Here is a 27738-nt window from a genome sequence, read left to right as displayed (position 1 = left end):
CAGTCATCTATTTAGCCAACCACTCAGCCCACACAGGCCTGTATTTTTAAGACAGTTACATGACATCATGATCTTTTGTTTGTATGGTTTTATGTCCATACCCAAGTGTTTGGGTTCAAGACCATCTGGTCGAGATGAAGAGGAGGTCAAAAATTGTGCTCAAGCATAAGTTTCTTTAGAACTCTGTATATTGTATATTAAAATGCAATATAACTATATTTGCTAATGTGGGTTAAACAGGCCCTAATCTTAATGTTACATTATTAAGACTATTCTTCACATGTGCTTCTCTCTTCACTTTCTAACTCTGCCCACGCTCACTTTGTATGCAGTGGAGAGCAGCTCTGTGACATTGTGACAAGGCAGCTCCAAGTCCTAAAGTCATTATAGAGCAAAAGACCTGTAACATTCAGCATAGGTGTACTCAACTCACCTTTAGTCACCTTTTCTATATCATGGGGTTAGTGTTGTTAGTCAGCTGTAGTACATAATGTACACAAACATCAATAAGCGTAAAACCCATCCTTATGTGTAAATATCTGCTTCAGGATATCTGACCTAACGAAACATCACTGTTTGTGGGGGGTTAAAATTGTTTCAGAGATAGTAGGAACTGCAAATGCTGGAGAATCTGAGATAACAAGGTGTAGAGCTGGATGAACACAGCAGGCCAAGCAGCATTAGAGGAGCAGGAAGGCTGACGTTTCGGGCCTAGACCCTTCATCAGAAATGGTGAGGAGGTTGTAAGGTTTCAGACTGGGAAAGTGCAAAACAGTGATGAAATTTGAAGCTGATGCTGGTTTTAAATTGGTGTTAGGAGTGGAGGGCTTATGTAACTCTGAGAATGAATTGTAAGGATGAGGAGACAAAGTGGGCAGCTGCATTTGGATAAGTTGAAATTTATAGATATTTAGAAAGATATCAAGGACGACATTGGAATAGTTAAGTATAGAGGTGACAAAAGGATGAAAAATATTTGAACTTCGGGTGGGAGCAGCTGACTTCATTCAGGGATGAATGTGAGGAGTCAAGTGGATTTAGTGCTTTTGGAGGATATGAAGTATGACGCTTCACCCAAGGTTGTAGTAGAATTATTACTTTGGCCTGTGAGTGCATGGGAAAGGGTATAGTATCAGTGGTTGGGGAGAGGAGCTCACGCAGTGTTGAAATGACATCTCTCAACTCTAATATTCAGCAATTGGAGTTGCAATACATCCAAGATATCAAAATTTTGGTTGTTCACATTCTTTAGACCCCTAACCTGTTTCTGATAATAAAATTGCTACAGTCCAGCTGCAAAACTGTGTGGATTGTTTTGTTTGCATTTCAGATGCTGTTGTATATATGACTGGTTTGATAGATGCCCGTTATCCACAGCTCTGCTAATGAGTCCATTGTACTTTTTATAGCTTGTTACAACTGTGTCTTCTTTTTTAGGTAAACTGAAGGAATGGTCTCTTGTACTTCATGGCACATCAATCCATCCATACACTTCTTTCTATACAAGGTTAGATCAACTAAAGGTGCGATCCAGTCCAAGGGAAGATGTCTCTGATGACTATGCAGATGAGTACACCGGTAAGTTGGAATGTTTATTCGAAACATACATTTAGCGCTTTTCTTAGTAGACAGTGTTATAGTTCTACATTAATGTGCATCTGCTTACCCTTTTCTCTTTGCCTCCTCTTACAAAGGAACGTGCATGCACTAATTTGATAGTATGCAATTGCGTTCTACCCCAACCATAACTGATTTGATCATGTTTAATGACTCCGTATCTCATCAAAGGATGGAGATTTCAGTTTTAGTTATATTAAATAGAACTGGGGAATTTGTTAACGTATTACATATTATTTCGCAACCCTCTTTGATCAGGGTACCCTTCAAACTGACATTCTTGAGAAAATAAAATTTGAACTTGGCAGTACTCTAGATTACGTGTATCTAAATGTAAAGGAAATTCCATTTTCATGAAGCAAAGGACTCTATTTTCTAAAAGAAACTTATAGAATTTATAATAAAACTAAGAACTGGAATTGCTGGCAAAACTCAGCAGGTCTGTCAGCATCTGTGGGGAGAAAGCAGAGTTTGTTTTGAGTCCAGTCACTTTTCATCAGAGCTGGCACATCACCAGCCTCAAAACATAGACTGTGTTTTCTCCCCACAGATGCTGCCAGACCTGCTGAGTTTTGTCAGGAATTTCTGGTTTTGTTGTAGCATTTATACTTGGATTTGACCTTTTGAACTGTGTACCAAAATCCTTTCCAAAGGACTAGGATGAAAGTTGTACACTATTGGAGGCCAATAAAAAATAATTTAAGTTGGCTAAACTCCCTCGTCACACTATGTTAGTAGGCCTGTGCAATGTTTTTGTTAGGTTTCACTGCACTGTTGATAAAAGGATTACCTATAAATAGCCAGACTCTATAATTTGAATGGTATAGTTGTCTCGTCTGCAGTGCATAGTTCAAAATCTCAGTTAGATCACCCTGTAATTATGAAGTCTTTGACCATTCAATGAATCATATTTTCCCCGTACTCCTTAGATATGGGTGTGGTGCTGTATGTGTGTTCTCAAGAGGACTGGAGAATTGCAAATGTCGTACCCTTTTATAAGGATAAGCTCAGCACTACGAGTGAGTTGGGTCAACCTCCATGGCAAAAAAATTTTAGAAGTGATAATTTAGACAAAATCAGGTCACTTGGGTGAGTGTAGATTAATTAAAGAAAGCCAGCATGGAGGTTCTTAAAAGGCAAATTGTGTTGAACCAACTTGAGTTTTCTCATGCAGTAACTGACAGAGTTGATGTGGTTTACATCAGAAGTATTTGACACAGGACAAGTAAATGGGCTTGCCAGCAAAGGTGAAGGCCGCGAAAACAAAGAATGGTGGCAGAATGTGTATGATGTCTGTTGTGTGACTGGAGGTAAAGGAAAATAGTTATTGGTTGTTTTAATTTTGGGCTGGGAATAGGTAACATATTGGGGACTCGCATCCATGGGGGACTAGGATCATTGTTTTATTGATATAGTAAGGATTTGGGTAAGCAGAATACAGTTTCAAAATTTGGAGATGACATGAAGCTTGGAAGTATTGTAAATTTTAAGGAGCTTAGCAATGATCTCACAAAAGTTAGCGTCACGTGTGGACACATGGCAAATCTAATTTAATGTGGTCAAGTATGAATTATTTCGTCTTCAACTGGAATAGTGTGTGCAGTCCTGGGCACCATGTTACAGGAGCAATGAGAGACTTAAAGAGGGTGTAAAAAAGACTTATTGGAATGGACCAAGGAATGAGAGATTTCGGCTTGATGGGTGGATTGGAGAAACTGGAATTAATCACCTCAAGTGTTTGTGAGAAGATTTAACAGGTGTTCGAACTATGATTAATCTAGATTGTAATGAGGAGAAAAAAATTTGTATTGGCAGTAGGGTTAAGAGGTAAAGGGCATCAGATTAAAATACTGAGTAATTATAGGAAAAATATTTTCTGTGGTGAATTTTGAATTTGGAGTGCATTGCCCAAGAAAATGGTGGAGGCAGTTTCAATTGTAGCTTTCAAGAGGGAACTGAATAACCACCTAAAGGGAATAAAATTCCAGGTCTATGAAAAAAGTGTAGGGAGTGACCCGAGCTGAATACCTCTTGATTTGGACTTGACAGTTCATATTTTCTCTTTATTCTGTAACTCAATATGGTTCTATGATTTGTTTTTAGCAATTATTGCTACCTGTCCAGAATGGACCAAACTTTATAGTCCAATGAGTTGAGACATGGCATGGCTCCTTAGTATCATTGAATGCACTTCCCACTCCATTTGGGAACTTTAGGGTATATTATATCCTGGGCAACCACAGTGCAAGAATTACCAGCTAAACGAGCTCAGGCTTCAGGTTTCCAGAGTATCGCAGAAGAGCTTTTAAGTGGGGAAGGTGAACAGCCAGAGATCACGGTTTATACCTGTACCAGTGACATATGCAGAAAGAGGTTGAGGCTCTATTGGCAGATTTTTAAGAAGCTAACAGAGAAATTGATAATCAAGGTCACAAAAATACTAATCTCCAGATCACTCCCCATGTCAAGTCCAGGTAATAACGGAAGTGAGCAGTGATTGCAGATGAACATATGACCAAAGAGAGGGGTCAGGCCAGGTCTATAGATTTCTGACATGTTGGTACCTGGTTTGAATGAAGAGAGAAGTTAAAGCAGTTGCAGTAAATAGGTGTGACAGCATCATCATACCTTCCCCCCCACCCCCCCCAACTTTAAAAAATAATGAAATACAAAGATTGCTTTATTTCAAAATCCTTAATGTTACTCTATTAGTACACTGCAATACATATATATTACATTGACTCTAAGCAAGCAAACATTCACTACTACATTCTATTTCAGTCCGTTAACTCTCACCACTGAACATCTCCGTCTTTCTTCGTCAAAGTCGTGACAATGCGTTGGCAATTACGTTTTCTCATCCTACCACGTGTATAGTTTTCAAATTGTACAGCCACAATAATAAGCTCTATCTAAACAGGCTGAAATCTTTGTCCTTAATCCCTTAAAGTTTTTGGAGAAATTTATGGTCAGTAAATACAATTGCCCCAGACACATTACTAGCAATATAAATGTTGTAATGCCAACACCAAGCTCAAGATTTCCTTCTCAATCGTGGAATATTTCTGTTGATGAGTATTCAAGTTTTCAGAAAAATACCCAATAGGTCTTTCTATCTTCTAGTCTTGTAAGAGCGTTGACACCCACATCACTCACATCGATAGCCACCTTGAATGGCTTTACGTAATTAAGTGAGGCTAATACTGGGGCCATGGTTAACACAGCTTTCAGGCCTTCTGACAATCTGCTGTCTACTGAAATTTTCTGCATTTCTTCAGTAAGTCAGTCAGTGGAGCAACCAAAATGCTAAAGTTCAGAATGAACTTCGGATAAAACCCACTCAATCCCAGGAATCACAGTACCGCTCTTTTTATAAACAATATGGGAACCTCCCCAGTAGTCTTTGTTTTCATGTCCAGTGAGGCTATCTGTCCATGTCCAATAACATAGCCCAGGAACATGATTTGGGCTTTTGAGAATTGACTGTTAGCCAGGTTTATCACCAAGCCTGCCTCCTGAAGTCAATCGAATAATTCCACTAAATGTTGCAAATGTTCTTTCCATGAATGACTAAAAATCATCAGATCGACCATGTACACTACATAATTGGTTAAGCCAGAAATAACTTTATAGGTTAGTCTTAGAAATGTGGCTGGCACATTTTTCATACCAAATGACATGACTTTAAATTGTTATAGTACATTTGGTGTCATGAAAGCTGAAATTGTCTTCGGTCTTTTGGATAAAGGTACCTGCCTGTATCCTCTGAGTAAGTCCAACCTAGAAATGTAAGTTGCTTGTGCCACCTTCGTAATACAGTCTTCCCAATGTGGAAACAGATCTGAATCAGACTTTGTAACTGCATTGATTTTGTGATAGTCTGCACATAATTGTTGGTACCGTCTGGTTTTGGCACCATTACTATGGGTGAGCTCCAGTGACTGCAACTCACTTTGATTATGTTACCTTTGAGCATGCGTTCAATCTCTTTTTTTTGAGTCTGTGCCAACTTTAGAAGGTTAAGTCTGTAAGGATGTTGCTTAATTGGAACTGAATTAATACACTAAAGAGACTCAAACAGAGCAGACAAATCAACAAAGCAAATTACCTGAAAATGAAACCTGAAGGAACAAACTCCCCCCGATTCTACACAAACGGGAAGTACTACTCGGACCCATAGTCTCCCTCCCATGCACACCAACACACAGGTTAGCCAAGGAGTTACAACGAAGACTAAGATACCGCGTCAGCAAGTCACCCCACTCAATCCACTCAGCCTAGGATTTCCTCAAATGACTCAAAGACATAAGAATAGACGAGGACGAGACCGTGGTGTCCTTTGACGTTACTGCTCTATTCACTTCGATTGACATACCACTGGCAAGAGAAACATTAGCAACGTTACTAAAAGAACGAGACCCGAGTAACACCATCTCCACAGTTAACATGCTGAAACTACTTGGACCTATGTCTCATGACCCACTTTACCTTTAATGGCCAAATCTATGAACAGATCAATGGAACACCCATGGGGTCACCTATCTCCGGACTAATAACAGAAGCAGTGATGCAGAGATTCCAAAACATGGCCTTTCTGCAAATCCAACCCAAACTATGGATGTGCTACGGGGATGACACTTTTGTCATCATCAAACGGACTAAACTGGAAGAGACAGACCAACTAATAAACAACATTCTCACCGGCATCAAATTCACCAGGGAAAAAGAAAGGAACAAATAGCTCCCATTCCTAGACATGATGATAGAACGCAGGACCAAGGGGGCATTCCTGACGAAGGTACACAAAGGCCACACGCACGGATCAAGTCCTGAATTTCAATAGTAACCACCCCAACGCTCGCAAATGAAGTTGCGTGAAAATACTATTTAAATGAACAACATCACACTGCAGCAACCTGGAACTACTCCAAAAAGAAGAAGAGTACCTCCAAGTATTTAAGGATAACGGATACCTGAAAAACTGGGTCTGATGATGCCTAACACACAAACAGCAACAGGAAGATACTGTACGCCCTGACAGACTCGTCACGTTACTGTACATCAAGAACATATCCGAACTGACCACAAGACTGCTATGGCCATTGGGCATCAGAGTGGCACACAAAGCTACGTCAACCTTACACCAACTGCTAACTCGAACCAAAGACTCCTTACCCACAATGGACAGAACCTACATGATTTAAAAGATTCCATGCAAGCACTGCGGCAAACGTTACATTGGACAGACAGCAAGGAAACTGGCTACAAGAATACAAGAACACCAACTAGCAACAAAAAGACACTACCAATACTCACTCATTTCCATTCACATGGATAAGGAGAACCACCAGTTCGATTGGGACATCATGATGATCCTAGGACAGGCCAAACAGAGACAAGTACGGGAATTTCTAGAGGCCTGGTTCTCCACCAAGTAGGCCATCAACGAACACAGACAACTAGACCCTTTTATATATTTCACTGCGAAGGAAACCTGGAACTGAGGTAATCAAATCCAATGGACCCCAGAGTTTAATTACCAGGGGGGAAAACACAACAGTGCTTCATTGGAGGCTGCACTGATGATGTTACGAAATGTCTGTGAACTAACGAACCAGCTCAGTGGAGTGAACCAACCACAGCATCCACAACACGAGCTACAGATCTACTGAAGAACCTTAGATTAGTACTTTCCTGGCTTACTCCCCCATATCTCCCCATGTGATAGTAATAACTCTTTCAGGTCATTTTGATTTTCCTCTGGAAGGTAATTGAATTATTTATCCCAATTTTTGAGAACTTCCTCATTGTCCGATTTTAATTTGAGAAATGTCCAATTGAGAATCCTCTGAACTTGGTTCTTCACTATTTTGTAACCTGTAACACATTTCTCCTTTGCCTTCCTTCCCTTTCAAAATACCTTTTAAGCATAGTTACATGACACTGAGTTTTCTTTCTATCTGGTGTTTTTGTGAAATAATTCACCTCATTCAATCTCCTTTAGATTTGATAAGGTCCACTAAATGTTGCTTTTAAAGGTTTACCAATCACCGGAAGTAATACTAACATTATATCTCCATTAGCAAAATTGCAAATTTTTTGATTTCTTGTCAGCTTCGTGTTTCTTCATATGCTGTGCTACTTTTTAAATGCTGTCTAGCTAACTCACCCACTGTATTTAATCTTTCCGTAAAAATCTGACGCATTGTCCAAATATGTGGTCTCGGAACTCTGACTCACCAGTTTCGCATTAGTTAATTTCAGTGGTCCTCTCGCCTCATGCCCAAAAACTAATTCAAATTGACTGAATTTGGTCAATTCATTTGGTGCCTCCCTAATTGCAGAAAGTGCAAACAGAATTCCCTAATGCCAATCATCTGGATATTCTTGACAATAATCACTCAACATGGTCTTTAAAGTTAGATGCCACCGTTCTAACACTTCCTGTGTTTCTGGATGGTATGCAGTGGATTTGAATTGTTTTATTCCTAAGCTATCCATAACATCTCTGAATAATTTTGATGTAAAATTTGACCCTAGATCTGATTGCATCTCTGTGTGGGTAGTCCGTATCTCGTGAAAAATTTGAGTACTCTTCTACAATCCTATTTAGCTGTGATATTGCATAATGGAATGGCCTCTGGAATTCTAGTGGACACATCCATTATTGTCAACAAATACTGATTCCCACTTTTTGCTTTAAGTAGGTGTCCTCTGCAGTCAAGACCCTTGTCAAATGCAGGAATGAGTGTTAAAGGTGCTGGTTTTATCACTGCCTAAGGGTTTCCAATTACCTGACACATATGACATGTCTGGCAAAATTCAGCTACATCTTTATGCAGTACAGGCCATTAAAAATGTTTTCGTGTTTTGGCTGAAGTTTTCCTCACTCTCAAATGACCTCTTACTGGGAAATTATGTGCTACCTGCAACACTTCCTTTCTGTAACCCACTGGTAATACAACTTGAACTTCTGTCCATTTCTTATCCACCTGAATATGTGATGGTCTGCATTTCCTCATAAAGACTTCATTTTTAAGACAGTAACATTCTGGGATACACTCAGATTGTTCTTCTGTGTATGCTTTCTGATACAACTGCTTCAGGTAATTTCTCTGAACTAAAAATATCCACTTTGTCCTCCTTTGTTCTTGTTTTGTCTCAACTATTCATCAAACATGGTCTCTGATAATTCTACTACAATTTCCTTATCTCCAGGCTTTGATTTCTCCTCCTGCTTCAACCTGTGGCTTTGTGACCTTGTTATCACACAGTCAGGAAAAATCCCAGGATATGCTTCCTGTAGTATCTCAGTTGCCTGATTTTCCACTGGCCTTTCAACCACAGTAGGCAGCACTCCTATCTGTGATCGAGCGATATCATTACCAAGGTTAAATTGTATTCCTGGAGCTGAGAGTTCCTCGAATACTCCTACTACCACTTCACTTTTCACCAGAAACTCCACCTTTATTTTACATAATGGAGCACTTCTTATCTAACATGCATGACACATTTCCTCATCTCTCAGCATTAAAGAATGACATGCTCCCATATCTCTTAAAATTGAAATTTCTTTACCTGCTCCCCCTGGCATACGTGAGTAAACCTTACCCTCACAAGTAAATGGTTTAAGAAGGTCTGGCACTGTCTTCTCAACCGACCCCTGACCAGGTTGTGTACACTGCAGCTTTTTAGTCTCTACTGTGCTTTCCTTTACCACATTAACAAAACTCACTGGCTTATCCTGTTTTCCTACATCTGTCTTCCCAGTGCTTTTTCTAAACCACTAACACTGCACCTTCACACAGCCTACTTTATTGCAGTGAAAATACCTGAGCTTTTCTAATTCTTTTTCCCCTTCAGGGGTTTTCTGTTCATCTGTGGTAAACTATCTTTATTATCTTCAATGAGACTTATTTTTCCCTTACCACCTTAGGATTTCTCTTTGCCCCAATTTCTATCCCTCGCAAATTGATATTGATGCCAGAAGCTAAACTTTGATTTATGAACCAACTAATAATCATCAGCCATTTCAGCTGCTAATCTTGCAGTTTTAACTTTCTGCTGTTCCACATGAGTTCTCACTACTTCAAGAAGTGAATTTTGAACTCCTTCAAAATAATTCTGTTTCTTAAGAGCTTTATATGTTTCATCTATTTTCAATGCCCTTATCCACATCTAAAATTTAATTCATTTGATCCTTTTAAACTCAATGTATGTTTGACCAGGGTCCCTCCTTAGATGCCACAAATGCTGTAGGTTTCTGGCAGTAACTCCTATGCACTTAAGATGGCTTTCTTCACCTCCTCACACTCCCCAAATACCTTCCGTGACACTAGCTCTACCTACCAACATTGTTTGGACCAACAAAATCCACATGGTCACTGGCCACTTCATTTGTTTAGCCACTTTCTCAAATGAAATGAAAAAAATCTTCTACATCCTTCTCGTCAAATTTGGGCAATGCTTGGACATATTTAAACAATTCCCCACCAGACCTTTGGCTACAACGGGTTTGCTCATCAGCACTATTCTCCTCACTAAGCCTACCTTCTACCTTCACCTCTGCCCTTTTAAGTCAATTTTCCTCTGTAAGGTTTTGGAGTAGATCTGTAGCTTGGGTTGTGGGTGTTGAGGTTGGTTGGCTCGCTGAGCTGGTTTGTTGTTCCGCAGACATTTTGTTACCGTGCTTGGTAACATCCTCAGTGCAGCCTCTGAAGCATCGGTGTGTTTTCCCGCCTGGTTTTTAAACTCTGGGGTCCGTTGCGATGGATTGCCTCACTTCCGGGTTTCCTCCGTAGTGGAATGTATAAGGGGTCGAGTTCAATGTGTTTATTAATAGCCTGCTTCGTGGAGTGCCATGCTTCCAGGAATTCTCGTGCTTGTCTCTGCCTAGCCTGTCCCAGGATCTTGGAACTGGCTACAAAAAGACATGACCAATTCTCACTCATCTCAATCCACATGGACAAGGAGAACCACGACTTCGACTGGGACAACACCAAGATCCTGGGACAGGCTAGGCAGAGACCAGCACGAGAATTCCTGGAAGCATGGCACTCCACGAAGCAGGCTATTAATAAACACATTGAACTCGACCCCATATACATTCCACTACGGAGGAAACCCGGAAGTGAGGCAATCCATCGCAACGGACCCTAGAGTTTAAAAACCAGGCGGGAAAACACACTGACGCTTCATCAGAGGCTGCACTGGGGATGTTACCAAGCACGGTAACGAAACGTCTGTGGAACAACAAACCAGTTCGGCGAGCCAACCAACCTCAACATCAATTTTCCTCTTTAATTGCCAACTTCTAAAGTTCAAATTCTCTCATTTCTGCTTTTCTTCTCTCTTTCCCTCTATCTTCTGCTTGGGCCTTCCTCTCCTTTTCTTTTTCCTCTGCTTTTAATTGTAATTCAAACTGCTTCATTTCCTTTTCATGTTCAAGCTACTTCATCTGCAGCTGAATTCTAGCCGTTTCGGAAGATTCCAATGGCATTCCCACCAAATTTAAATGTCAAGCTATTGCTGCAATTACCTCTCCTTTTCTCACAGACAAAGGCAACCCAACTCAAACTTTCCTGCCAATTTCAGCAGCTTTGCAAATAAAAACCGAAAGAACTGCGGATGCTGTAAATCAGGAATAAAAACAGAAGTTGCTGGAAAAGCTCAGCAGGGTTGGCAGTGTCTGTGAAAAAAAAAATCAGAGTTAACGTTTCGGGTTCGGTGACCCTTCCTCAGATTCTGATTTGTTTTATTAACTTTTTTTTCTTCGCAGATGCTGCCAGACCTGCTGAGCTTTTCCAGCAATTTCTGTTTTTGTTCCAACAGCTTTGCCTCGCTCACTTTTTGTAAAACTCCCAAAGTCACTTCTTCCACCTCCATAAAACTCTTAGTGACCAAAAGAGCCATTACTACACAAGGCACATCCTGCTTAAACCAACCTAATTCAACACCCGGAACCATAGACACAAACACCGACTGCTCACTGCCTTTGAGTCCAACAATCCTAAACCCAAATTGGAATTTTAGATTTCGATCCTGATAAGAGCCCCCAATTTGTTATGGATCAGACCAGACACCCTCAAAATATTTTAAGAAGATAAACTAGACCCTATGTTTTTCTTATTTTAACGGTAGATGTGAAGTACATGTTCCAGATGTGATGTGGTCAAACTGCTTGATATTAAGCAAAACACAGTTTATTTAAAGATCATAGTTAAAATACAAACAAAAGAAAGAGGAATTTAGAATAACAACTATTGGAAAACTTGACTGAATAATAGATACAGTACTTTTACGAATTAACTATTCCGTATAGTAACATACCATAAACACACCCCTTAGCAAAAGGGTAAATTCGGACATAGATTCTTACATGCAGTTCTCTGATCCGGGGGAAATGACATCGAGAGATTTCCGGGAAAGTCGTGGCTAGGAATAATTTACTGAAGCTTCCAACTCTTCTGGGACCCAAATAGCTTCTGACTGTTAAAGCTAAAAAAAAAAGTCTAGAAAGCCTGGCCGTTGAGGACTGGCCAATCCCATTCAAACTGCTTCCATTGTTCCAACTTTTTCTTTAAAAATCCTAAAGGCCTCCTAAGTTGTTGACTTAGGCCACCCTCAGTAGCCAGTTTTTACCTATGCCCTTATAACCTGTATTCAAGAAAAACCCAGGATAAAATAACCTTTTTAAAGTGACAGCATCATCACCATAGGATGAACAAGCGAGGCTAGTTTAACGAGCTAGGCGGTATGAAAAGTGTATTGAGTAAGATAGGAGGGAGAAATAATAAAAAGATGTGGAAGGACAGGATAGAATGTGCAACCAAAATTAGAGTTCTTTTGTTCAAATACATGGAGTTAAGGAACAAATTAAATGAGCTGCGGGCACAGATTCAAATGTCGAACGATGATATAGTAGTCATTGTGGAGACATGGTGGTAGGATCGTCAGGGTTGGGAATTAAAATACCACGTTATAATGTTTACAGGAGGGATAGAGAAAACAGCGCGGGGCTGGACTGGTGTTTCTGATTAGAAACGGAATCACTTTTATGGTGTGTGTGGATGCAATGAAGGGAAAGCACTCAGTGGACACCTTTTGGGTAGAACTGAGGAGCAGTAAAGGAACTAAAACATCAATAGGTGTCAAATATACACCACCTGGTAGCAACTCAGAAGTGCTAGATTGTATAAATGCTGAATGTAGGCACTGTCTGACAAAGGCAGAGTAGCATTAATAGGGGATTTTAATGTTAACCTAAACTAGGAGGGACAGATAAGCACCTGCCAGAATTTAGTGTGTGTTTAGGATAGTTTCCTATGGCAAAATGTCATGATGCGAGAAGAGGACAAGCAATATTGGATCTAGAAATGAAAAAAGCTTGTTTTGATTAGCGACCTAGTTGTTCATGAGCATTTGTCAAACAGTCATCAAAACCTGATCATGTTTCATGTAACATTTGAATGAGACAAGCAAAGAAAGTTTGGATTTAAATAAGACAGACTTTAATGGAATGAGGCAGAACTGATCCATTGTGAACTGAGTAGTTCTGCTAATAGGTAAAACAATCGAGGAACAGTGGAGGGTGTTCAAAGAAACATATTTAATCTATTCAGAAGCGGTTTGTCCTCTTGAGAAGGAAAAACTCCACCTCACAGGAAAAGCAGCCATGGATATCCAAAGAGTAAGGGACAGCATGAAATTAATGGAAAGTGCTTATAAAAACTCAAAAAATAGTACAGATCCCACAGAATGGACAAATAAAAGACCAACAAAGGGCCACAAAACAGCTTATGACAGTGGCTAAAGATTTATGAAAGGAAACTTGAGGGATATAAAAGACAACAAGAAGACATTTTAGTTGTATAAAGGGAAAGCAGCTGTTTAAGAGCACTATAGGTCCGCTTAAGACCGAGTGTGAGAATATTGTCAATATCCATAGGGAAACGGCAGACGTGCTGAATGAATATTTTGCTTCAGTATTCACAGCAGAAAAGGAGGATAGCACGCTAGAAGTCCCAAAGAAATTAACAGAGGATCGGGGACAGGGTCAAAATAAAATTGGCTCAAGTAAATCCTCAATAATGGGGAAATTAATGGAACTGAAGAGTGACAAATCCACAGGACCTGATGGCTTCCATTCACAGGTGTTAAAGGAGGTAGGAGAGCACATTGTTGATGTCCTAACCATAACCTTTCAGAGTTCCCTGGATTTAGGAGGTGTACATTTTGGATTGGAAAGTTGCTCATGTCACTCTGCATCTTAAGAAGGGTGACAGAGAGAAACCAGGGAATTACAGACCAGTTAGCCTGACATCTGTAGTGGGGAAATTATTAGAGCCTATAATCCAGGATAGGGTAACTGATCACCTCAAAATTTCAGGTGATCAGGAAGAGTTGATATGAATCATGGAGGGTAGGTCATGCCTGACAAACCTGAGTTTTTTTTTTGAAGAGGTGACAAAGGTGGTGGACACAGGTAATTTGATGGATGTTGTTTATATGAACTTCTGGAAAGTTTTTGATAAGGTCCCACGCAAGATACTGTTAGCCCATGGAATTGAGGGCAAATTTCTGACATCGATAGGAAATTGATTGTGTGGCAGGAAACAAACAGTTGGAATAATGGGTATCAAATTGGCAGGAGGTGATTAATGGTGTCCTATAGAGATCTGTGTTGGGTGTCCACAATTATTCGCAATATTCAGTAATAACTTGGACAATGGTATAAAATGTCAAATATCCAAATTTGCTAATGTCAAAATTAGGCAGCATTGTAGACAGTGTTGATGACTTTATAAAATTACAACAGAATATTGATAGATTAAGTGAATGGGCAAAACTGAGACAGATGGATTTTAATATTAACAAGTATGAGGTTTTCCATTTCAGACTGGAAAAAAAACTAGATCAGGCTATGTTTTTAAAAGGCGCAAAGTTAAATACTATGGATGTCCAAAATAATAGGTTTGGGGGTTCAGGTGCATAGCTCTCCAAAATGCCACGTACAGGTGCAGAAAATAGTCAGTAAGGCTAATAGAATGCTGGCCTTCATATCTAATGTTTGAAAACATTATGCTACAGTGAATCAAAACCCTCGTTAGACCGTACTTAGAGTACTGTGAGCATATCTGGGCACCACACCTTAGGAAGGATGTTTTGGTCCTGGAGGGAGTTCAATGCAGGTTTACAGGCTGATATGTGGACTTGAGGGGTTAAGTTATGAGGAGAGACTAGACAAATTATTCTCTAAAATTTAGAATGTTGAGGGATGATCTAATCGAGGTCTTCAGGATATTAACAGGGAAAGACAGAGTAGATAAAGACAGACTATTTCCACTGGTTGAAGTTTCTAGAACAAGGGGCGTAGTCTAAGAATTAGGGCCATGCCATTCAGGAAAGATATTTATAAAGCACTTCACACAAAGATTAATGGAAGTTTGGGACTCTACCTCCAACAGTGGTCGATGGTAATTCAACTATTAAATTTAAATCTGAGATAGACAATTTTTTATTAAGCAAGGGTATCAAGGTTATGGGCTGGGGGCAGGTCAGCCACAGATCACCTATGATCCCATTGAATGGCTTCAGGGCTGAACGGCTGACTGCTGTTCCTGTGTTCCTAAAGCTGGAATGGATGACATAAAATTGGGAGTGTGGAAGATAGAGTGGAGAAAAGCTAGAAAATAGACAACAAATGATTAGTTATAATTAACATGTTATGAAACACCTTTGGGACAAGTGGGATGCAAGGAGTCTAGTGAATAAAATAAATGAGCTCAGGGTACATATAGATGATTGGAAATTTGATGAGTCAATGCTATTTAGTATTTAACAAAACAAGGCTTCAAGGGAGGCAGAAATGGCCACAGTATTACAAATTTAAAGAGGTTTCACGTGTGATATAGAGAGATTGTAAAGGAGGGAGTCATAGAAAATAGGATAAGGAGTAGGCTGTTCAGCCCTTTGAGCCTGATCTGCCATTCATTATAGTTGTAACTGATCATTCAACTTAATAGCATGTCTCTGCTTTCCCTCAACATCCTTTTGATCCCTTTAGCTCCAAGTGTGATGTCCAAACCCTTCTTGAAATCATGCAATGTTTTGGCCTCGACTTCTTTCTTTGTTAGTGAATTCCATAAGCTCACCACTCTCTTAACCAAGAAGTTTCTCCTCATTTTAGTCCTGTATCGTTTACCCTGTATCCATCGGCTGTGACCCCTGGTTCTGCACGTCCCCATCATCGGGAACATCCTTCTTGCATCTACCTTGTCTAGTCCTATTAGAATTTTATAGGTTTCTGTTAGATTCTCTCTCTCCCAACCCCACACCCCCATTCTTCTCAACTCAAGTGAATATAATCCTAACTGATTCAACCTGTCTTTCTGCTTCAGTCCTGCCATTCTAGGAATCGGTCTCATAAACATTTGCACCACTCCCTCTATAGGAAATACATCCTTCCTCAGTTAAGGAGACTGGAACTGTGCTCAGTATTCCAGGCATGGTCTCAACAATCCCCTGTATAATTGCAGCAAGACATTCCTGCTCCTGAACCCAAACCCTCTCACTATGAAGACCATCATACCATTTGCTTTCTTGAACATCTGCTGGAACTGCATGCTTACCTTCAGCAACTCATATATGAGGCCACGCTGGTCTTAGTGCATACTCCTTTCTCTCAATTTATAGCCATTCAAATAATAACCTGCCTTCCTCCTCTTGCTACCAAAGTGAATAATCTCACATATATTCACATTATACTGTAACTGGCATGCATTTACCCTTCAGCTTGTCCGACTTGCACTGAAGCATCTCTGCATCTCCCTCACAGCATACCCTCCCTCCCAGCTTTGTGTTGTCTGAAAGTTTGGTGATATTCCTTTGAGTTCCCTCTTCTAAATCATTAATTTATATCATTAATAGCTGCAGTCCAAGCACTGATCCTGCAGTAACCCACGAGTCACTGTCTGCCATTTGGAATAAAAACCTGCTTATTCCTAATCTTTATTTCCTGTAAGCCAACTAGTTTTCTTTTTCCATCTCAATACACTACCCTTATCCAGTGTGTTTTAATTTTACATGCTAATCTCTTACATGAGATTTTGTCAAAAGTCTTCTAAAGTCTAAGTAAATCTCATCCTCTGGCTCCCCCTCATTAATTTGACCAATTACACTCTTGAAGAATTTCAGATTTTGACAAGCAAGGTTTCCCTTTCATAAATTTGTACTGAGTCTGTCTGATCCTGCCACTGTTTGCCATGTGCTCAGCTATTACCTCTTTCAGAATGGTCTCTAGCATTTTCCCCACTACCAACATCAGGCTAAATGATTTATAAATTCTGGTTTTCTCTTGCATTCCCCCACCCCCTCCTTTTTAAATACAGGGGTTACATTAGATACCCCCCAATCTGCAGGAACAGTTCCAGAGTCTGTAGATTCCTGGAAGTTGACAATCACTATTTCTCAGCCCACTTCCTTTAGTATTCTAGATTGTAGATTAACATTTGGAGTTTTACCTGCCTTCAGTTCCATCAATTTCCTAATATCATTTCCCATGGAAGAAATAGTTGTGAAGGTGGAGTATATGCTAGGAAGGTCATGAAATGGGTCCATTTGGTTGAACTGAAGGTCAGGAAAAGCACACTAACACTGTGTGGAGTACTGTAAACTTCTAATGAGCCAGGGGATGATACAAGAGCAAGTAAGTGAGCAAACTTATGCAGTACAAAAGTAATAGGACACTGATAATGGAGACTTCTCATTAGTAACTGGATAGCGCCAATTCAAAGGTATAAAGGGGACACAATTTTTTAAAATGCATACTGAAAAAATAAATGATATGACTGCAAAATCTAAAACACCTTGAATCTGAAGCAATACAGAGAGCAGGATAAGGCAAAAAAAAAGTAAACTGATGCCAAATACCTAGTGCTTAACACATAAAGAAAAGAAAATGCAATGGTGAAATTACAAGGGAATTTAAGAAAGCAAAGTGGGAGATTGAAATAGAAATGACAAGTAAAATTGAGGGAAATCCAATGATCTTTTAGAAATCTATAAATAGCAAAAGGCTGAGTAGGGAGGGAGGGAACCAAATTACACACCAAAAAGGTAATCTGAATGTAGAGATGAAAGATCTGGGCATGGTTCTTGGTTACACCTACCATCACAAAATAGAAAACACTGCAGACATGATCTTTGAAAACTGGAGTTCAAAACATTTGATGGGATCAACGTAATTTGGAGAGGATATATAAAAGACTCTATCTAACAGTTAAATCACCGGACCTGGATGAAGTGTATCTGTTTTAAGCAAAAAAAAGTGCAAGGGAGGAAATAGCTGACCATTTAAAATTATCTTTAATTATAGATGTGGTGTAGGATGAATGGTTACATTGTACGTTTCCTTTTTTAACAATAAAAGGCTTGGATTGAATAATTACAAAGTTAGACAGCTGAACTGCAATAATGGAAAAACTGTCAGACAAACTTCATAAGAACAGATTAACCATTCTTTGGAAAGGTATGGACTTTTTTTAAAAAAAAAAAAGAAATTCATCATGGTTTTATTAACAGGCAGTCATGTCTGACACGACTGATTTTTTTTTTTTTTCTTGAGGTATTAATTGAGGGTTAGGAAATTAAGAAAATATATGCAATAAGTTTCTTTATGAGCCAACACATAGAATCTAAGAGCAAAGAGGTTACACTAGAACTGCATAGTTCAGCTCTCTACCACAGAGTTTTGCTTGCCACAATTAAGAAAGGATCATACCAGCAAGGATAGAGAGGAGACTGATGAGAATGTTGCCAAGACTGTAAAATTATAGCTATGATGAAAGATTGAATAGATTGTGTTATTTTTGTTGGAACTAAGAAGGTTGAGGTGAGATTTAACGGTACTATATAAAATTATAAGGGGTCTAGATAGTGTGATCGGATAGACTGTTTACCTCTGCAGGAAAGTTAATAACTAAGGGGTATCATTAGAGGGAAGCTGAGAGAGAGTGGTGGGGGTCTGAAATTTGCTGCCTGAAAGGATATTTTAAAAAGTAAATACCATAACCTAACAAAGCTAGGAGGTAAGAACTTGAAAATGGGATTTGACTAGTTAGTTCTACAAGAATGTAAGACATAGTAACAGTGTAGGCCATTTACTGCATCAGGTCTGCTCCATTCAAAGTAAAAACAAAAAAATCAGAGTTAACGTTTCGGGTCCGGTGACAGCCCTGAGGAAGGGTCACCGGACCCGAAACATTAACTCTGATTTTTTCTTCACAGATGCTGCCAGACCTGCTGAGCTTTTCCAGCAACTTTGTTTTTGTTCCTGATTTACAGCATCCGCAGTCCTTTTGGTTTCCATTCAATGAGAACATGGCTGCTCTGATAATCTTCAACTGTACATTCCTGCTTTTTCCCCATAACCCTTGATTCCCTTACTGATTCAAAATCTGTCTGTCTCAGCCTTGAAATTACTTAATGACTCAGCCTCAACAGCCCTCTATGGTGAAGAACTCCACAGACTCACATCCCTTTAAGAGAATAAATTCCTCCTCATCTTGGTCTTAAGTGTGTGATCCCTTCTTCTGAGATTATGTCCTCTGGTCCTAGATGCTCCCATGAGGAAAACAGCCTTTCCACATCTACCCTGTCACATCCTGTAAGAATCTTGCATGCTTTGATAAGGTCAACCTCCATTCTTCTATGTTAGTACAGGCCCAGTATAGTCAACCTCTCCTCATAAGACAGTCCCTCCATAGCTGGTATCAGCCTAGGGAACTGCCTGCAATGCCTTTTATATCTTTCTTTGGATCGGGGTCTTAAAACTGTTTACGGTACTCCTGCTATGGTGTGATAGTACCTTGCATAGTTTTAACAAAGCCTTCCTACTTTTATAATCTATTTCAAAAGGGAACAAAGGCCAGCATTCTAGTTGCCTTCCCTATTTCCCATAAATTTTATGATTTGTGGATGAGGACTCCCAAATCCCTCTGAGCTGTGGCTTTCTGAAGTTTTTCTCCAGTTAAATATTCAGCTCCTCTACTCTTCCTGCCGAAGTGCATAGCCTCACATTTCACCGCATTATATTCCATCTGCCAAACTCTCACGGTTGACACAGTTGTGACAGGTTGAATATCCCCCTTTGCCATGCATTTCAATGATTTTATAATTCCAGGTCTTACATATTTTGCAAGAATCTGTTAAAGACCACACCATGATACCATCATATTGTAGAAATTTTAATGGTTACATATCATGGAAATTAAAATCAGAAGTTGTTTAATAAAACAAGGATTAAAATCATGTTTCACCAAGTAGTTCTCATCTAGGATTTCCATTCCACAATGAAATCTTTTCTTGCTATGGATAAGCTGTCAGATGGTCATTACAATAATTATCTAAGTTAAGTGAATTTTGGTTCCTGTTTCTATGGGTTTGTGAAGAGGGTGCTATCCCTACACTTTTCATATAAAAAAAAATTACAGAGACTTTGTATGGTGAAAGACATTTAGACTTAATTTTTATTATCAGTATTTTCCATTCTGAGTAATGAGTGAATTATGTTTGAAGTGTGTTTTTTAGCAATATTCGTTCAGAATTTCTACAGATACATTTTCTATATAAAATGCTTTTCTTGATTTTTAAAAAATGAGAAATTATTTAAAGTACATTATACTCTTTGTTTAGGACCCTGTCACACTGAATGTATTAATGGTTGTGATGGACCTGGGCCTCAACAATGCATTGATTGTTTGCATTACTTCCTCAAGTTTAAAAACAACACAAGGTAGGTTAACTCACAAGAGAATTTCCTTATCCAAGGGGAGGGAGGCACGTGTGGATGTATCTCAGGAAATTAATCCCTACAAGTGTCAGTTTAGGAAGACAACTTTATCCCAATATATTCTAGCTTTCACCTGGATGGATTGGAAGGTGAGCAGAGAAATCTCATGCAGCCATTTGGTAAGACGTTTAGTATGGTAATAGTAAGGAGTTCTTGTTCCAATCAAGGGTTCTGCCTCTTGTGAAGTGTTCTCAAAGTGTTTTCAATGCTTAACAAGTGATTGCCAATTTCTTAGAAGTCACTTGGCCTGTCTTGTATTTGACTCAATTTCAGCTATACTTCCCTGCTGCTAGCCTTCTCAACAACATGGGTACAGTTTATGCAGTTCTACTTTGCACCTCCGACAAAGAGCAAGAGGAGTAACAACAGTGTAAACACCAGAAGCACGGTCTTCTCAGTAATATCCTGTTTCACAGGACAGAGGAGGTGGTTACAAAGATTCAGCTTGAAGGAAACAACACCTTCAGGGTAGGGCCTATATGTAGGGGATCAGCGTTTTTACCACTTCTGAGCATGAGTGCGCCAGGAGGCTCAAGGGTTTGATGGTTGGACATTACTGATGTCTGAAACCTTGCGGAACAGGTCCCTCTTTACAATTGGTGATGTGATCACATAAAAATAATCTTCAGAGTGCCTGTCACTGGAGATCTATCCCAAAATCTCTCTCAACTCCAACTCCCAGATCGCCTCCACCACTACCAAAACCCATATCTTTGCCTTTGTCGAAGGTTGTGCTCACGCTTCTGGAAGGAGAGAAATTGTGTGTTGGCAGTGGCCCCTATGAGTAGCAAGGAAGGGCAAAATATTGTGGAGTGTGAGGAATGGGCATTTATAAGGTAATGGGATTTGGGCAAATGCAAGTGTTTGCTGTCCAGGTGGAGTACAAAGAGGTGCCTGATGAGAGCGAGATGAGTTGGAGCTGCAAGGTGTGGTATTCCTAAGAGTACTGTTCAGGTGACTGCTGGGAAATTCAGTATAGACTTGAAAGTGTTCTGCAGCTCACCTTTCTCATCCTCCTGAATTCCTGGATCCCCTTAGTCCTCTCACTGTCATCAAATTGAAGTTTCCCACACTACTGCTGACCTCCTCAACCACTATTGTCCTTACTAAGAGGTTAGCCTTTCCCTACTATTTTATTATTGTAAAAATATCTTATTTGTGAATTATGTAAAAGTACATTCCAAATTGGATATTATGAAAAATGCAATAAAATGGAACCCTTCTCATTTTGAGAATGTTGTACTTGCAAGGGCTTCAATCCAATGTCAATACTCATGACATTTCTTATATACATTCAGTGATGAACATACAACCCAATGGGTTCTATAAGTAACACTGAGGTTGAAAGGCCTCAGGCAGTGAGCTTTCCCCATTGTGCCTTTATGGCAGTTTCCCAAAACATTAATGACCCCTCAGCAGGTAATCCTGGATCTTGGAATACACCAGTCTGCAACACTGTATTGAGGACAAGTCTCTACACTGGAAAACCAACAGGTTTTGGGCACAATGAAGGGCATCTTCCAGGAAGTTGATGGTCCTTCAGGTGCAGGTGATATTTTTCCTGGTGTGCGTCCACGAGCATAGCCCATAGAGCACAGAATACGGCGTCACTGAGTTGATTGGGATCGATTGCATCCAAAATTACTATAAGCCTCTCCAGACCTCCTTTACAAAGGCATCTTCCATCCAGAACGAAATGTGCGACAGCCTTTTGACCATCACAGCCATCTTGTGGGCATCGTATGGTAGCGCTGGGAGTTTAGGTGTGCATGCACAACCTGACAAGAGGGCCCTTCTCTCCACCAACAGAGCTGCATCTTGGTGCTTGCTTGAAAGTTCTAGCAATGAATCAGTCTGCCAAATGACTTGAACAGTGTGCTCAGAGAACAATCTGACAGGATCAACTGTCTCCTTTTCCTGCAGGCTATCAAAGATATAATGTGCTGACCACTGCCTGATGGATATGTCAAAGATATTTTTCAGTGCAAACCTTTCCACGAAGGTCAGGTGTCCTGTTACAGTCTTAACTCCTTAAAGCAATGAGGCCAGATCCATCCTCCTCATCAGAGGACAGGTAGAATCTCAGCACACAGTGGCACTTGGTGTTTGCATACTGAGAGCGCACTCCCAGCATGAGGCAGCCTCTCACAGAGGTGCCATGAGGATGAGGTTTGGGACAATTTTCTCTCCTCTGTCCAGGGTTTTATACATGGTGTCCCTCAAATAAAGTCGAAGATGGGTCACTATTGTTGCATAAGCTTGGGGAATAGGCTAGACCTGCACTATATGCAGCAACACCGTGTGCAGCTCACGCCTGATGACCAGGGTAATAGGGAGGGAATATTGCTGCCACATGCTTGGTTTCCATCCCAGTGTGGGGATATGGTCCTCCCAGCTTTTAGTACATGCTCTTGCCCCCTCCAAACCATATTCCCAACATCATCTGGTCTGATCCTGAAGGAGATAAAGGATTGGTCAACCTAGTTTTTAAAGAATATGGTCTCATTCTTGTCTCCATTCACCTTGACTCCTGAGGCCAGTTTGAACAGATCATAGATGCTCACAGGTCTGTACATTGATGACAGTTGGACAGCAGCTCCTCAGATCCCACAGTAGGATCTCCAGGCAAGAATGAGAGGCTGAGTGAGCAGATCAACTTTTCTATTGCTGTGGTTGCTGCAGTCTCAAAATCCCATTATCAGAAACCTTCCCCTTGACAATATTACTGTATCATCATTTCCACTTCCCCCCAATTTACAGGGGAAACCTGAAAGTGGGATGTTCATCCTGAGGGTCCGTTAAAGAGCCTTTGCAAAGCCTTTAATTGTGTTCTCAACCTGCTAGTGGTCTGGCTGTTTTGGTAGGGAGGTGAGAAAACTGCTCACAGTATTCAAGATGTGGTCTCACCAGTGTCCTGTATAACTGAATCCTTACTTTTACAATTCCTCTTGCAACGAAAGGCAGCATTCCTGCTAACAGTCTCGATTACATTCTGTACCTGCATATGAGCATTTTGTGACTCGTGCATCAGAACGTCTAGATCTGTCTGCACCTCAGAGTTCTCAAAGTAAATAATTTGTTTATAATTCTCTGCCAAAGGAACAACATCACGTTTTCTCACATTATACTCCATCTTCCAAATTTTGGACTTACTCAACCTTTTTAAATATGTCTGCATCTTCCTTATGTCATCTTCACAACATACTTTCCTACATAATTTGAAGATGACAAAGATTTCCTACCATACCTTCACTCCCATCATTTGATGTTCTTGATGTAAATTGTAAAAAGTCATCACATTCTGTTAATCAGAGACCCATTTATGCAGAGCATCCAGCCACTCTTCCATCTATGCTAATATATTACCCCTTACACTTTACACAGATTTTATTTCCACAATCACGTTTGACACGGCACTTTATCAAATGCTTCATGGAAATTCAAGTATAGAATGTCAACAGGCTGCAATTTATCCACACTGCATGTTACTGTTTCAATTATTTTTATTTAACGTATTTTTCTAACCAACCTGTTCAGAGACATTTATTACACACCTTCGGAATAGGTGGGACATGAACCTGGGCCTCCTGGTCCACGGTAGTGACACTACCATCGTGCCACAAAAGCGAATCTCCCCCCACCTCGTTACTCCTTAAAAATACTGAAATATATTGGTTAAACATGATTGCCCTTTGAAACTAAGCTAACTCTTCCAATTACCTTGCTTTTCCAAGTGTGCAGCTATGATTTCCGTAATGATTAATTCTAACACCTTTTCCATGATGGACATCAAGCTAACTGGCCGGTAGTTTTCTGGTTTCTGCCACCTACCTTCTTGAGTATCGAGAGTTACTTTCCAGTTTGATTGAACTTCTCCTGAATCCAGTGATTTTTGGAAGATTAACACTGTGCTAATGAGGTAGCAGATGCATTCGTGATTGGTCTGAGATAGGTCATATCTTTTTATAGGTGTTGAATGCTATATAAGATTGATACGAATTTTGTGTGATAATTCCTCTCTTGAGGAAAGGGTAAAGAATTCCAAGTCTAATGTTGGTCATTTGCCATTAATGCAGAACTTGTGTTCCTGAATGTCCAAATGGATTCTTTGGTGATGAGAAGAAACGTTGTAAAAAGTGCTGGTCAATCTGTGATGCATGTGTAGGAAGCCGGAGTGACCAATGCACAGCCTGTAAAACTGGCTACCACTTAAATGAAGAGACTAATGTCTGCATACCTAACTGCTCAGATAGTTTCTACCTCGATAAACGTGAGTTCTTTTTATATGAAACAAATTAAACAATAATTGCATAAGATGATTAAATGGTGATTTGTACTGATTGTTGAAATTGATAAATTCCTCTATGTTGATTCCAGCTGAGACTGCTTGAAAAAACTGGTGTTGCTTTTCTTGTGGTTTCAATGTAGAATCTCTCACCTTGAACTGTGGATGCTGAGTCCTTTTGAGCTATTAATTCTCATGTTCATATTGCCTAACAATACATCTATTCCTAGACTATTCTGTCGCTTTCTGATTCTCTTTTTTTTGTGTTAATTGAAATATTTTTGGTGAGCGTTCTTCATTGGGTTCCCTGACTGGTGTCATGAATATCTGATTTCATGAGTGATATGTTTTGGGAAATAATGTTTAATTTTAAATGGAAACAGTTGATTTGAGAAACTGGTAAACAAAACTGGGGTAACTAAAATTCAAACAATAACTTGTATTTATTTTATAAGAGTTTGTTTTAAAAAAAGAATTGCTGATACATCCCTCAGCTCTTATTAGAGACAGGATGTCTATAATTATTTCAATAAGGAATTTACATTATTAATGTCATAACCAGATTAAATAAGCTAAAATCAACTTGCAAACAGAGTTTCTGGAAAGAACCAGTAAGTCTAGTGAGCGGGCTTGAACTTCGATTAGAAATATAAATTTTTCATGTGGGCCTCAAAGTCAAAGGGTTATTTTGAAGATGATACATAATTATTTAATTTTCTGTTTGAAACATCTCGGGTAAGCTGCATTGCCCTGGAGATGGGTTGCAGGGAACTACCGTTTTGTGTGGACTCTATTTGTATATTTTTCCCACTGAAACATGCAGTGCACCAACTTGGAAGATTGAGAGAAAGCTGACAGAGTTAAGTTTCAAAGGCTAAGAGAACACAGTTGTGTACCACCATCATCTAGAACAAGGAGCATAAAGGCCATGAGGGATTATTGGTTTTGCTGTACTGAGGTCACTAAGCAGGAATAGCAAGTGGCCAAAGTTTGGAATGAAAAGTCGAAGTGCATGAGGAATTACAATTACTAGATTTATCTGGTAATATTGGAAGAGCACATCAGTGGAATCCAAAGACTTGGGTATCCTTGTTTAGACCTCGAAGGTTAACATGCAGGTGCAGCAAGCTATTAGGAAGACTGATGGAATATTAGCCTTTAATTGGAGGATTTGCAAACAGGAGAAGTGAAGTCTTGCTTCAGTTGTATTGGAGTTTGGTTAGACCACACCTGGAGGACTATATTCAGTTTTGGTCTCCTTATCTCAGAAAAGATATTAATGCCATCACAGGAATGCAGTGAAGGCTTACCAGATTTGTTCGATGGAAGGCAGGATTGCTCAGTGAAGTGAGATTGGACAAACTGGGCCTGTATTCTCTAAAGTTCCAAAGAGTTGAGAGGTAATTTCGTTGAAATGTACTAAATACTAAAGTGATAAACAAAGTTAATGTAGGTAAGATGTTTTCCTTGGTTGGAGAGTCTAGAACCAGGGGCATAGTTTAAAAATAAGCGGATGCCACTTAGGCCTGCAATGAGGTAACATTTTTGTTCAGAGGGTTGTGAACCTTTGTAATTTCTCTCCCACCAATAACTGTGGAAGCTCAGCCTTTGAGTATGTTTGAGGTATAGATCGCTAGGTTTCTGTAGACCACTAGTAGTCAGGATTATGGGGATAGAGTGGCATGGAAAAAGGCATTGAAGTGTTCCATTAGCCATATCGCATTGAATGATAGAGCAGGCTTGACAGACTGAATGGCCTATTTCTGTTCCCATGGTCTGAGAAAATAAACTTTGGAAATCCAAGAGAGAGACTGGGAGACCAAGGAGAATTCAAGTAAATCCTTAGAGATTGTCACATGCACCTTGGCTGATCGCAGGAAAAATGAAGGAACCCGCAGGGATTCTGGAAAGTATAGAAGAACACTTGAGGGCAATAAAACTTCCCTGGAGAATACTTGGAACCAGAGTACGAACAAGAGATAGAAGCATTCTGGTATTCCACCATCATTGTTTCCTTGCTGGTGTGCTTTCTGAGGTTCCCAAGTGTGCAGGCAAAACTTAAAATACTTAAGTGAGTTAAAATGTTCTGACATGAAAGTAAATGAAGTGATCCAGCCACACAAGCCAAATTCATTTTTCCGAGGCCCAGAAGTAAATGCGCCCACAGATCTTAGTGCTTGTACTGAAATAGTCTGGGTCATTCCTGCTTAGTATCAGGTATGAGAGTAAAATCCCTTTTGTGAACTGTTAGTGCAATAAAGTTTCTGAAACATTTTGCCAACCACTGCTTGTCTATATTGCAATGCAGAAACTCCATTTGTTTAGGGAAAAAATTTAATGTGCATGTGTGGTTAACCATTTACTTGGGAAGACTATTAGACAAGAGGTGTTTTGAGGTGCAATAGACAATAAATAATTCTTGCACCTTTTATAAATTTTTCTTCCCATTCCCTGTTGCAGATCAAATTTCTCTTTTATCTTGTGTATTTCTGTTTATTTCTAGGTGATAATATGTGTAGAAGATGTAGTGAGAACTGCAGGAAATGTAGTGCATTACACCACTGTACAGATTGCAAACCAGGCTGGAGGTAAGAATATTGTTTGGCTCCCTCCTATCACAAAAGAAAATGAGGAATTTATATATAAAAAGTAAGAGACTCCCCATTCCTATATAAAGTTCCAAAATAATGTCTAGTCCTGTTTTCAGAATTTGATAATGAAATATAATTTTTGATGGTATGAAATAAATCTTTAGATTTCTAAATACTTTTCTTATTTAATTATTTATAATCAGCTTTGTCATGTTTGCTGCAAATATGGTTTATTCGCTGGTTTGGTTGAAGTTATAAAATTCATTTTACAATATCCTTATAATGATTACTTGCACTTTCAATGGCTTACTTGGTAAGTTTGTAATGTAATGTGCCCAGGATAATCTTAAAACTTTCACCTAGGTGACCCACCCAAGGCAATCGTAAGGATGGTA

General features: G+C 39.6%; 1 protein-coding gene across 3 annotated transcripts in view; it reads left to right on the top strand.

Annotated features, from left to right (window-relative positions):
• The window catches only part of pcsk5b (proprotein convertase subtilisin/kexin type 5b), a 355500-nt gene that overhangs the window by 192333 nt on the left and 135429 nt on the right, over positions 1-27738 (top strand). For all 3 annotated transcript variants that reach the window (XM_048595072.1, XM_048595074.1, XM_048595073.1), the window contains exons 14-17: positions 1438-1578; positions 20311-20410; positions 24544-24737; positions 27256-27340. In XM_048595072.1, the coding sequence (XP_048451029.1) occupies positions 1438-1578; positions 20311-20410; positions 24544-24737; positions 27256-27340 (520 nt within the window). The remainder of the gene's footprint in view (positions 1-1437; positions 1579-20310; positions 20411-24543; positions 24738-27255; positions 27341-27738) is intronic.

This window comes from Rhincodon typus, chromosome 3 (genome assembly GCF_021869965.1).
Source record: "Rhincodon typus isolate 14 chromosome 3, sRhiTyp1.1, whole genome shotgun sequence".
Lineage (NCBI taxonomy): Eukaryota > Metazoa > Chordata > Chondrichthyes > Orectolobiformes > Rhincodontidae > Rhincodon > Rhincodon typus.
Note: the sequence above shows the minus strand (reverse complement) of the source record. Positions and strands in the feature narration are given on the sequence as shown.